General features: G+C 49.1%; 1 protein-coding gene across 1 annotated transcript in view; it reads right to left on the reverse strand.

The window, feature by feature from the left end:
- LOC142258042 (dual specificity testis-specific protein kinase 2-like) overlaps positions 1–12408 on the reverse strand; it is a 64407-nt gene extending 51999 nt beyond the window's left edge. The window contains exon 1 of the mRNA XM_075330474.1: positions 10293–12408. Coding sequence (XP_075186589.1) covers positions 10293–10469 — 177 coding nt within the window. The 5' untranslated portion in view covers positions 10470–12408. The remainder of the gene's footprint in view (positions 1–10292) is intronic.
- Between the last annotated feature and the right edge of the window lie 554 nt (positions 12409–12962).

Here is a 12962-nt window from a genome sequence, read left to right on the forward strand (position 1 = left end):
GAGAGATTCCCAACAAATGTCTGGAGAGTTGAAATCTCCCATGATCACAACATCATATTTTTTTGAGAAGTTGGTCATCTGATGTATAAGGCTCTGTGCGCACTGGGAAATGAAATTTCCTTGAGAGAATTCCGCATGCTCTCAAAGATTACCGCACCCGCGGTAAAAAACCGCGGGAAACCGCACCCGAAAACCGCATGCGGTTTGCCGCGGTATTGCCGCGGTTTTGCCGCGTGCGGGTTGGGATGTGCTTTATTGCATTCAATGCAATAAAGCACATTGAAGAAAAAAAAAAAAAAAATACATTTAATTCTGATAGTAGATAGACAGAAGAATAGATAGAGGGATAGATAGAGGGATAGATAGACAGACAGATAGATAGATAGAGGGATAGATAGAGGACAGATCGCTGCATTTCCCACGGTCGGCAGTGAGTTCACATTACCGGCCGTGGGAAATGACCGGTAATTACCTCTGCTGTCTGCTGCTTTCATTCAGCCTGTGTCTGTGACACATCGCGGCTGGATGTCAGCAGTGCAGGACGCCGGAGCCGGAGCTGTGGATGTCGGAGCGGTGGATTACGCCGGAGCTTTGGTGCGGGAGGGGTTAATAAAATGGTGGACGAGGCTTGTTGGTTTTATTTAAAATAAAAGATTTTTGGTGTCTGTTTTTTCACTTTACTTACGGGTTGATCATGTCAGCTGTCACATAGACGCTGCCATGATCAAGCCTGGGGTTAATGGCGGTGGTCCCCCACCAACATTAACCCCTTGTATTACCTTGCCACCACTGCTACATGGTGGCAAGAAGAGCCGAGGACACTCCGCTACTGCCGCATATTGCATGCGACAGTGTCGGGGCAGCTGCGACTGATATTCTCGGCTGCGGGAGGGGGAGTGAGGCGGGGGACATTACCCCTGCCCCTCTCCCTCCCCAGCCTGAGGATACCGGGCCGCCGCTGTGTGCTTACCTCGGCTGGAAGGTAAAAATACAGCGGAGCCCACGTTCTTTTTTTTCTATATTTCCGTTTTCTTTCTATGTGTGTTCTATGTGTCTGTGTCTATGTGTTCTATGTCTGTGATTTGTGTGTTTACTCTCTGCACGGCTTCCTCTTCCTGTAATGACATCACTTCCCTGCAAAACCGCAGACAAGCGATGCACATTACCGGAGGTAAACCGCGAAATACCGCAGGGAATAACGCAGGAAAACGCAGTGAACCGCACAGAATTTGCTGCCTGCGTTATTCCCTGCGGGATTTCATGATTAACATTGAGTCAATGGAGTGAAATCCCGCAGCGACGTGCGGAAAAGAAGTGACATGCACTTGTTTTTGCTGCGGGATTTCCGCAGCAAAACATGCAGCTGTCAAATTCCGCCCAGTGCGCACAGGATTTTTTTTCTCCATAGGATTTGCTGGTGATTCACTGCAGAGATGTTATGAACATTTTCTGCAGCGAAACATGCAGCAAATCCGCGGCAAAATCCGGTAAGTGCGCACATAGCCTAAAGATTTTCTCCATATCCTCCGCTTGTTGTGGTGGCCTGTGGTACACGCCTACAATGGGGTTTTTCCCTTGTTTTCTCCGTGTATTCTTACAACTTCCACAGAACTCCCAGTCTCTGAAGCTTCAGTCTCTGTGGAGATATAGGATTTTCTAACATACAATGCGACACCTCATGCTCGATTATTAGGTCTGTGTCTTGCAGATAAGTTGTATCCTTCTCGCCGTGTATTCCAGTCATGTGTGGATCGTTCCACCAGGTCTCAGTGCTGCCAGGGACATCATATTTCCTTTCCTGAGTTAGTAACTCCATTCTCCTTGTTTGTTGCCCATACTCTCTGTGCATTTATATAAAAACATTTTAGTTTGTGATTGCTTTTTCTTTCCCCCATATTTTCATTATTCTGATTTTTTGTCTTAGTTCTTCCTTTCCATTTCTAGCAGCAGAGTTGTCAGTAGTATTTGTCACCTTTATGGCTTTCCCTGGCCTTTTTCTTCCCTTCCCACGCTGTTCTAGTTTAAAGCTCTCTTGTCCGTATTCGGCATCCGTTCATGGACACTAGGTGTCCGGTACGGACCCTGAACTTAACAATTCAGGTTCGCCTATCACTAATCATAGAGAATTGTTCTGTTCATGTCATTTACTGAGCAAAATTCTGCAAAGCAAAGAGAAAAATTACACGAACCTCTGAGTAACTTCTCCAAAATGTGTTTCAATAATGCAGATGAGTTTGGCAGTGTCTGCAGGATTCTCTGCTACTTCACCCATTACCGGATTTTTCGGACTATAAGACGCACTTTTTTTCCCCAAATATTGGGGGAAAGTGGGAGGTGCATCTTATAGTCTGAATGCAGGGCTGCAAGGAATGAGGGTGCTGCGATGGAGCGAGTCATCAGCGGCATAAGCAGGCTGTAGCAGCGCCTGCCGTGACCACATGGGCCCTCTCATTTCATATGCATGCATCCTCCTGCCTGAGCGGGAAGATGGACAGGGGTGCGCGCATAGTAAAGAGCCGGACTGCGTGATCACGCCTGGCAACTACAGCCTAGAATGATCATGTGCGGCTATATTCACTGCCCCCTGCGTATCATCATCAGCGTGGGTGGCAGTGAATAAGTACAGTATACTCACCGTTCCCTGCAGCATCGCCATGTCCTCCAGTCTGCCGGCCCGCTGATGTGTGTGGAGCCGTGCGCACAGGGATGACGTCATCCCTGTGCTCACTGCTCTCCAGGAGGACATCGCGATGCTGTGGGGAACGGTGACCAGCTCCACACACATCAGCGCGCTGCTGCTGACAGACAGGAGGATGAGCGCTGCTGCTGACACAGACAGGAGGACGAGCGCTGCTGCTGACACAGACAGGAGGACGAGCGCTGCTGCTGACACAGACAGGAGGACGAGCGCTGCTGCTGACACAGACAGGAGGACGAGCGCTGCTGCTGACACAGACAGGAGGACGAGCGCTGCTGCTGACACAGACAGGAGGACGAGCAATGCTGCTGGAGTGAGGAAAGGGGAGTATAAACGATTATTTTTTTCTGTGCAACAGGATAGAGGGCATATAGCAGGATGGGGCTGTATAGCAGGATGGGGCTGTATAGCAGGATGGGGCTGTATAGCAGGATGGGGCTGTATAGCAGGATGGGGCTGTATAGCAGGATGGGGCTGTATAGCAGGATGGGGCTGTATAGCAGGATGGGGCTGTATAGCAGGATGGGGCTGTATAGCAGGATGGGGGACATATATACAAAAACGGGGATCATAAACAAGGCAGGAGGATCATTACCAGGATGGGGTACCTTAGTAGAGAATTTGGGGACATTACCCCCATAACAGTGTCAGCAGCAGATCCTCGCCCCATAACAGTGTGTCATGACAACATTTTTTGCTTAAAATTTTATTTTCTTATTTTCCTCCTCTAAAACCAGGGTGCGTCTTATGGTCCGGTGCATCTCATAGTCCGAAAAATACGGTAAATACAAGCACACTATTAGAAGAACATAGATCAAGAATGGTGGAAAAATCATGGAGGGTATCGCTTCTAACAGAAAAAACATTGCAAATATCCGTGATTGTGGCAATATGTGGAGAAGGCATGTCATGGTCTGGACTGCTTTGCTGCAAAGCGTGGACAGCTTTTAGTAAATAGCTTCATCAACCCACACTTCAAACCATCAGCACCTTCATCACCGTCATACCAAGTGTTCAGCTCCAGCCCATCTGTAGACCATCAGCACCTTCATCACCATCATACCAAGTACTCAGCTCCACGAACCTTCACCAGTCCATCTGTAGACCATCAGCACCTTCATCACCATCATACCAAGTACTCAGCTCCACGAACCTTCACCAGTCCATCTGCAGACCATCAGTACCTTCATCACCGTCATACCAAGTACTCAGCTCCATGAACCTTCACCAGCCCATCTGCAGACCATCAGCACCTTCATCATCAACAAGCTGAGTGCTTGGCACCAGGAACCTTGTATTATATAATCCCCACCACCCTTCGTTTTACCCCTATGGTCCCCTTCTGATGGAACAAGGTCCTAATGTGTCAGTGCATTAACTATCAAATCTAGGAGGCTCACGAAGAAATCCTCGTAAGCCCCTTATTACAGCATTATAAGGACCAGTTGAAGTGAATGCTCAACGTGAATTAACCCACTCATATCCAGAAGAATAGGAGAGCCTCCTGAGGCTTCATGAACATTAGACACATTAAAATGCCTTGCACCTCAGGAGTGACCTCACATGAGACCAACAATGCAGTATGATTGACTGATCCAGAGAAACTTCGCAATCACCCTCCTGTCTTGCGCCCATATTATGTCCTTACTGACATCCACCGCCCCTACCATACTCCAGTGAGGGCTTATATTAAATGTTATGTGCAGAGCAGTGTTCTATATTCTGCTACTTCTACACATCCAACATGGAGGTTATATACACATACAACCCTGTGTATAATACTGGACTGCTCTCGAGGGGTGATGGGGGGATAGCCTTGTGTTACTGACTCTCAGCCTCAAATCCTGAATCAAGTTTTAATAAAGGCTGACATCAAATTGTTAACAAAAGAACTTGCCACACCGAGGACGTCCTCTACATGCGATCCTTACCCCGGGGGCGCCCTATACACTGTCCACACGCTGGGGACACCCTTTATATCCTCTCCATATATCAGGGGACCATCTACAATGTGTACACAGACCGGGAACATCCTATCAATATAGCTGGAGGCGCCCTCTACATCGCGTCCCCACGCGGCAGGCGCCCTCTACATCGCGTTCCCACGCGGCAAGAGCCCTCTACATCGCGTCCCCACGCAGCAGGTGCCCTATACATCACGTCCCCACGCGGCAGGCGCCCTCTACATCATGGCCACAATCCGGGGACACACTTTACATCCTATCTATATACCCGGAGCACCCACTACATTGATTCCACAAGCTGTAGGTGTTCTCTACATTGTGTCCACACACCAGGAATATCCTCTGCATCCTATCAATATAGAGGGGGACGCCCTCTACATCGTGTCCACACACCGGAGGCACCCTCTACATCATGGCCACAAGCCAAGGACACACTTTACATCCTATCCATATACCAGGGGCACCCTCTACATTGTTTCCACACACTGTAGTTGACCCTCTACATTGAGTCTACACACCGGGAATATCCTCTACATCCTATCAATATAGCTAGGGATGCCCTCTACATTGTGTCCACACACACACACAAACACACACACACACACACACACACACACGAGACCTACTCTACAACATATCCACACATTGGGGGTGTCTTCTACATCCTTTCAATATACCGGAAGCACTCTTGACACCATATCATCATACCAGGAGCACGCTCTACATCGTGTCTGCACGCCGGAGGCGCTCTCTGCATCATGTCCACACACCAGGGACACTCTTTACATCCTATCCATATACCAGGGGCCCCGTCTACATTGTGTCCACACACCAGGAACAATCTTTACATTCTGTCAATGTAGCTGGTAGTGATGTGTCGGTCGTGAACGATCCGACAAAAAGATCCAGCTCCCTGCTGTGACAGACAGGAGCCGGAGCACCAGTGTGAGCCACTAAAATCACTAATTGGTTCTTTTCGCCGCTGAAACCCAACCCACCTGCGGCTAAACTCCGCCTACTCAACAATATAATTGGTCACTTGTAAGTGGGTGGGGTTTAGCCGCGGGTGGGCGGGGTTTTGGCGGCGTTACTATAATCTTAAAATGTGTTCACCTGGGGTAACCACATATTTAATAAGGAGTCGAAAACGAGCCGAATGAGCCGGATCACCAAAAAGAGCCGGACTCCCCATCACTAGTAGCTGGGCACGTCCTCTACATCATGTCCACAAACTGGAGGCATCCTCTACATCAGACCTGGGCAAGGTGCGGCCCGCGGGCCACATCCGGCCCGCCTACTCTCTGTGACTGGCCCGCCTGGTTCAGGGCGTCCTTGCTGGCCGGTAAGTGATGAGGGCAATCTGACCTGTCGTCCGGAGCTGCAGGCTCCGGAGAGGTCCCTGGTCAGATCGCCCTCATCACACGCTGCATGCCGGGCAGTGAACGATCCTGCAGCTCCGCACAGTGTAGGCAGCGGAACGCAGGAATCTGTCCTCTGTTCCCTGCCCGACACCTTTCTCTGTGACACACGCGCGCCCTGATGTCGTCAGTACTGCGTGTGTGTGTGTCATTTGAAAAGTTCCCGCCCGGCAGGAGAAGAAGCAGCACCAGCTGGGGCCTGTACGGAGAGAAGCAGCGGCGGGGGGCCCGTTCGGAGATGCCTGAGGGGACAATAAGGAGGGAGAGGTGAGTAGTTACTAGAAACCTGCGGGGATAATGGGGGGCGGGGGCGAGGGGGGGCTGGGGGAGGGATATAACTGTTGACAAATATTTGGGGTGTAGTGATGTAGTATATGGGAATGTAGTTTTACAGGTGCAGTAAATAGAGGTGTAGTGTGTATATAGGGGTGTAGTGGTGTAGTATAATACAGATGTAGTATATAGTGATGTAGTGGTGTAGGATATTACAGGTGTAGTATATAGTGGTGTAGGATATTACAGGTGTAGTATATAGGGGTGTAGTATAATACAGGTGTAGCATATAGGGGTGTAGTATAATACAGGTGTAGTATATAGTGATATAGTGGTGTAGTATAATACAGGTGTAGTATATAGTGGTGTAGGATATTACAAGTGTAGTATATAGGGGTGTAGTATAATACAGGTGTAGTATATAGTGATGTAGTGGTGTAGTATAATACAGGTGTAGTATATAGTGGTGTAGGATATTACAGGTGTAGTATATAGAGATGTAGGATATTACAGGTAAAGTATACAGGGGTGTAGTATAATACAGGTGTAGTATACAGTAGAACCTTGCTTAACGAGAACAATCCGTTCTGGGAGTGTGCTTGTTAACCAAGTTACTAGTTCAGCAAAGCAAGATTTCCCATAGGAAATCATTGCAATGCAGACAATTCGTTCCACAACTAGTTAAATGTCCCATCCTGGTCCCCTATTGTGCCATTCCACACACACACAAACACACACAAACACACACACATATTATGCTCACCTTACCTTCCGTTCCATCGCCGGTCTCCTGGGACTGGCTGTTCTCCGGTGCGGGCCATGTATCGGGTTACCATAACGACGAGGGAGGAACTTCCTGCCAGAGCGCTGACGTCAAAGGCAGAGCCGCTTGCCTCTGATTGGCCAGCGCGCTGCCTTTGAGTAGCGGTGACAGGAAGTTCCTGCTTCGTCGCTATAGATGCCGATGCATAGCCTGGAGTGGCGCGGAGCGGCGAACTACAGGACCCAGAAGGCCGGCGATGAAACGGAAGGTACACATATTATATGCTCACCTTACCTTCCGTTCCACCGCCGGCCTCATGGTACTTGTAGTTTGCCGCGAGCACGTCGCGATGTACCCGGGAACTAGAAGAACCATGAGAGCGGCAATGAAACGGAAGGTAAGGTGAGCATAATACTGTATGTGTGTGCGCGTGTGTGTTTGTGCGTGCTTGTGTGTGTTTGTGTGGACTGCAAGTGCGGGTCAGAGCGCGGTGGATGGACGAAACTGGAAGTGTGTGCGGTGAGGATTTTGCTCGCACAGCACAGCTTTCTCGTAAACCGGGTTACAAATTTACAGAAAGCTTTGCTTGTTAAGCGAAATTCTCGTTACGTGGGTTACTCGTTAAGCGAGGTACCACTGTATAGTGATGTAGTGGTGTAGGATATTACAGGTGTAGTATATAGGGGTGTAGAATAATACAGGTGTAGTATATAGTGATGTAGTGGTGTAGGATATTACAGGTGTAGTATATAGTGATGTAGTGGTGTAGTATAATGTAGTATATGGGGGATGTGGTGATGTAGTATATTACAGGTGTAGTATATAGTGATGTAGTGGTGTAGTATAATGTAGTATATAGTGATGTAGTATAATGTAGTATATGGGGGATGTAGTGATGTAGTATATTACAGGTGTAGTATATAGTGATGTAGTATAATGTAGTATATGGGGGATGTAGTGATGTAGTATATTACAGGTGTAGTATATAGTGATGTAGTGGTGTAGTATAATGTAGTATATAGTGATGTAGTATAATGTAGTATATGGGGGATGTAGTGATGTAGTATATTACAGGTGTAGTATATAGTGATGTAGTGGTGTAGTATAATGTAGTATATAGTGATGTAGTATAATGTAGTATATGGGGGATGTAGTGATGTAGTATATTACAGGTGTAGTATATAGTGATGTAGTGGTGTAGTATAATGTAGTATATAGTGATGTAGTATAATGTAGTATATGGGGGATGTAGTGATGTAGTATATTACAGGTGTAGTATATAGTGATGTAGTATAATGTAGTATATGGGGGATGTAGTGATGTAGTATATTACAGGTGTAGTATATAGTGATGTAGTATAATGTAGTATATGGGGGATGTAGTGATGTAGTATATTACAGGTGTAGTATATAGTGATGTAGTGGTGTAGTATAATGTAGTATATAGTGATGTAGTATAATGTAGTATATGGGGGATGTAGTGATGTAGTATATTACAGGTGTAGTATATAGTGATGTAGTGTGATGTAGTATATGGGAGGGTGTAGTGATGTAGCATATTACAGGTGTAGTATATAGTGGTATAGTATATAGAGGTGTAGTTTATTACAGGTGTAGTGTATAGGGATGTAGTGATGTATATTACAGGTGCAGGATATGGGGGGGGTGGAGTGATGTAGTATATGGAGAGTGTGTGTGTGCGCGCATGCATTATATATATGATAGATAGATAGATAGAGAGTGAGAGAGAGAAGAGAAGAGAAGAGAAGAGAGTAGCTCAAACATAGCTAGAGCGGGTTTGGTACCTAGATTTAGCATAGCGAAGAGCCTGAAACTGTTAGTGGTACCGGAGTTACATCGGGTACCACGTGCCCCCTCCCCTGCAGTGGCGCACCGCCATTACAGGGCCTGATCGTGCGCCCATCAGCGCGAGGGAGATGCTGCAGCTGGACCCCACATACCTGCCGTGTAGCCGTATCTGCCAGGATCTGTGACCTCATAGATGTCTTTTCCTAAGGCTCCTTTTGAAGTGGATTAATGAGCACATAAGTATATAGTGTGCATCCAGTAAGTGTGGATACAGGGTGTTATATACAAGTCATTCTCAGATCTGATCAGATGCCAGGATGCCAGTCTTTGAAAAATGTACTATTTTTGGTCAAGACGTGAGGTTTAGTTTTTGAAACACTGTAAAGTTGACAATTTTCTAAAGTGAGCAATCCCAAGTCCAGTAAAGTTCATCATCTCAGTAAATAATGGTGTCATTAGGGCGTCCATATTATCATTGAATCTCTGTATTGTTTAACTCACTGTTTGTTTATGGAGGGTTAGTATATACTATATACAGTATTGGGTAGAACTGAGGGAATTATATTAGTCCGGCCTCTAAAACCATCCCAATTTCTCAAGCGGCCCCATGGGTAAATTAATTGCCCACCCCTGCTCTACATGTCCACAGCCATACCGGGGGCGTACTCTACAACATATCCACACATCGGGGATGTCTTCTACATCATTTCAATATACAGTGAGCACTCTATACAGCATGCCAACATACCGGGAGCAAACTCTACATCCTATCCAAGCTCCAGAGGTGCCCTCGACATCATTTCAGGGGTGGGTGTACGCTACGTCCTATCCACACACCCGGGGCATCCTCCCAACCCTATCCATGGGAGAACCCTCTCCATATCTACACTCCAGAGAGGATACGGGTTATACCATACCTTCCTTATATAAAGCAGAGGTCAATCACAAGACCTTTTGCAACATATGAGGTGCAGAGCCCAAGCATCAGAGCTAGGATGAAACTACGACTCCCACAATGCATCACAGCACAGACTACTACACCCAGACACTGAAATAACAGGAGGCAGCAGAGATCCTAGTAACTGAGGACCAGCAAAACACTGAAGTGTCTCTGCAGCTCCGGATGTGACCGGAGAATACGACACTACACATGTAGCCCCGAATGTGAGTATAAAACACTACATATGCAGCTCTGGATGTGACCGGAGAATAAGACACTACACGTGTAGCTCTGGATGTGACCAGAGAATAAAACACTACACGTGCAGCTCTGGATGTGACCGGAGTGCAAGACACTACATGTGCAGCTCTGAATGTGATCAGAGTAAGATATTACACGTACAGCTCTGGATGTGACTAGAGTCTTACCTTGAAGACTTCAGAGAAGAATCCAGACCCGATCTTCTCACAGTAGAAGTCGTCGATGCGAGCTAGGTTGGAGACCGCGCTGCGCAGGGCCCTGTAGGAGGAGGGACGCAGACGGCATGAGCCCTGACTGCTCAGCATCCCCCCGTCCCCGCCGCCGTCCACTTCTGCCGATTCCATAGCCAACAACTGGTTACATGTATGCCAACACCGCAGGGGAAGGGCCCCCGACACTCAGCAGGGGCCACAGTCCACACACCAGATACAGCCACTAAAACCAGCAGGACTATCCCCATGTGCGGCTGGTCACTGACAATCCAAGGTAGACAGTCTTCGGTCACTCTAAATCCAAGGTAGACGCTCTCCAGTCACTGACAATCCAAGGCGGACGCCCTCCGGATGGAGACAATCCAAGGCGGACGCCCTCCGGTCGGAGAAAATCCAAGGCGGACGCCCTCCGGACGGAGATAATCCAAGGCGGACTCCCTCCGGACGGAGATAATCCAAGGCGGACTCCCTCCGGACGGAGATAATCCAAGGCGGACGCCCTCCGGACGGAGAAAATCCAAGGTAGACGCCCTCCAGTCACCGATAATCCAAGGCGGATGCCCTCCAGTCAACGACAATCCAAGGTGGACGCCCTCCAGTCACCGACAATCCAAGGTGGACGCCCTCCAGTCACCGACAATCCAAGGTGGACGCCCTCCAGTCACCGACAATCCAAGGTGGACGGCGTCCAGTCACCGACAATACAGAAACAGTCACGTGGCCCTACCTTTCTCCTATAACACCGGCATGTCACCTATCATTTTCCTGACTAGAGACCACCCAAAAATCACCCTCCCAACCACACACCACCCTAATAATACCATCCTATCACCCTAATATCACCCTCCTGACCACAGACCACCCTAATACCATCCCATCAACCTCCTCACCACAGACCAGCCCAATAATACTTCCCTATCATCCTCCTGACCACAGACCACCCCAATAACACCCTCCTGACCACAGACCACCGCAATAACACTCTCCGGTCACCCCAATAACACCCTCCTGACCACAGACCACCACAATATCACCCTCCTGTCACCCTAATATCACCCGCCTGACCACAGATCACCCTAATAACACTTTCCTGTCACCCTAATATCACCCTGCTGACCACACACCACCTAATAACACCCTCCTGTCACCCTAATATCACCCTCCTGACCACACACCACCCTAATAACACCCTACTGTCACCCTATAGCGCCCTCCTGACCACACACCACCTAATAACACCCTCCTGTCACCCTAATATCACCCTCCTGACCACAGACCACCTAATAACACCCTCCTGTCACCCTAATATCACCCTCCTGACCACAGACCACCTAATAACACCCTCCTGTCACCCTAATATCACCCTCCTGACCACAGACCACCTAATAACACCCTCCTGTCACCCTAATATCACCCTCCTGACCACAGACCACCTAATAACACCCTCCTGTCACCCTAATATCACCCTCCTGACCACAGACCACCTAATAACACCCTCCTGTCACCCTAATATCACCCTCCTGACCACAGACCACCTAATAACACCCTCCTGTCACCCTAATATCACCCTCCTGACCACAGACCACCTAATAACACCCTCCTGTCACCCTAATATCACCCTCCTGACCACAGACCACCTAATAACACCCTCCTGTCACCCTAATATCACCCTCCTGACCACAGACCACCTAATAACACCCTCCTGTCACCCTAATATCACCCTCCTGACCACACACCACCCTAATAACACCCTCCTGTCACCCTAATAACACCCTCCTGACCACACACCACCCTAATAACACCCTCCTGTCACCCTAATATCACCCTCCTGACCACACACCACCTAATAACAACCCCCTATCACCCTATAACACCCTCCTGACCACAGAGCGCTCGGTGTCTCCCGCTATCTCCGTCCCCTCCTGTAGACGGCTCCCGGGTGTCTCCGCCCGGTGACTGTTCCTTTCCTCCGCTGTCTTCCGTCCTTGCACCGAGCCCCGCTCCAGGCCGCCGGACACTGAGCAGCGACAGCCAGAGGCCGAGGCGGGGGCGGCGCTGAGGGAGGAGCTGTGACTGTGAGGGGCGGGAACAAACTAAAACTCCACCTCACACCGGAAGAAAAGAAAGCTATTGCGATCACGTGATCAGTCACCAGGGAGACAGAGCGCGAGACTAGAGACAGTGTGCGCTGCTGCGTGAGGGGGCGACAGCAGAGAGGAGACGATACCGGGGACAGAGGGTCTGACAGGAGAGAGGAGACGATACCGGGGACAGAGGGTCTGACAGGAGAGAGGAGACGATACCGGGGACAGAGGGTCTGACAGGAGAGAGGAGACGATACTGAGGACAGAGGGTCTGACAGCAGAGAGGAGACGATACCGGGGACAGAGGGTCTGACAGGAGAGAGGAGACGATACCGGGGACAGAGGGTCTGACAGGAGAGAGGAGACGATACCGGGGACAGAGGGTCTGACAGGAGAGAGGAGACGATACCGGGGACAGAGGGTCTGACAGGAGAGAGGAGACGATACCGGGGACAGAGGGTCTGACAGGAGAGAGGAGACGATACTGAGGACAGAGGGTCTGACAGGAGAGAGGAGACGACACCGGGGACAGAGGGTCTGA

The sequence above is a fragment of the Anomaloglossus baeobatrachus genome, chromosome 1 (genome assembly GCF_048569485.1).
Source record: "Anomaloglossus baeobatrachus isolate aAnoBae1 chromosome 1, aAnoBae1.hap1, whole genome shotgun sequence".
NCBI classification, from domain to species: domain Eukaryota; kingdom Metazoa; phylum Chordata; class Amphibia; order Anura; family Aromobatidae; genus Anomaloglossus; species Anomaloglossus baeobatrachus.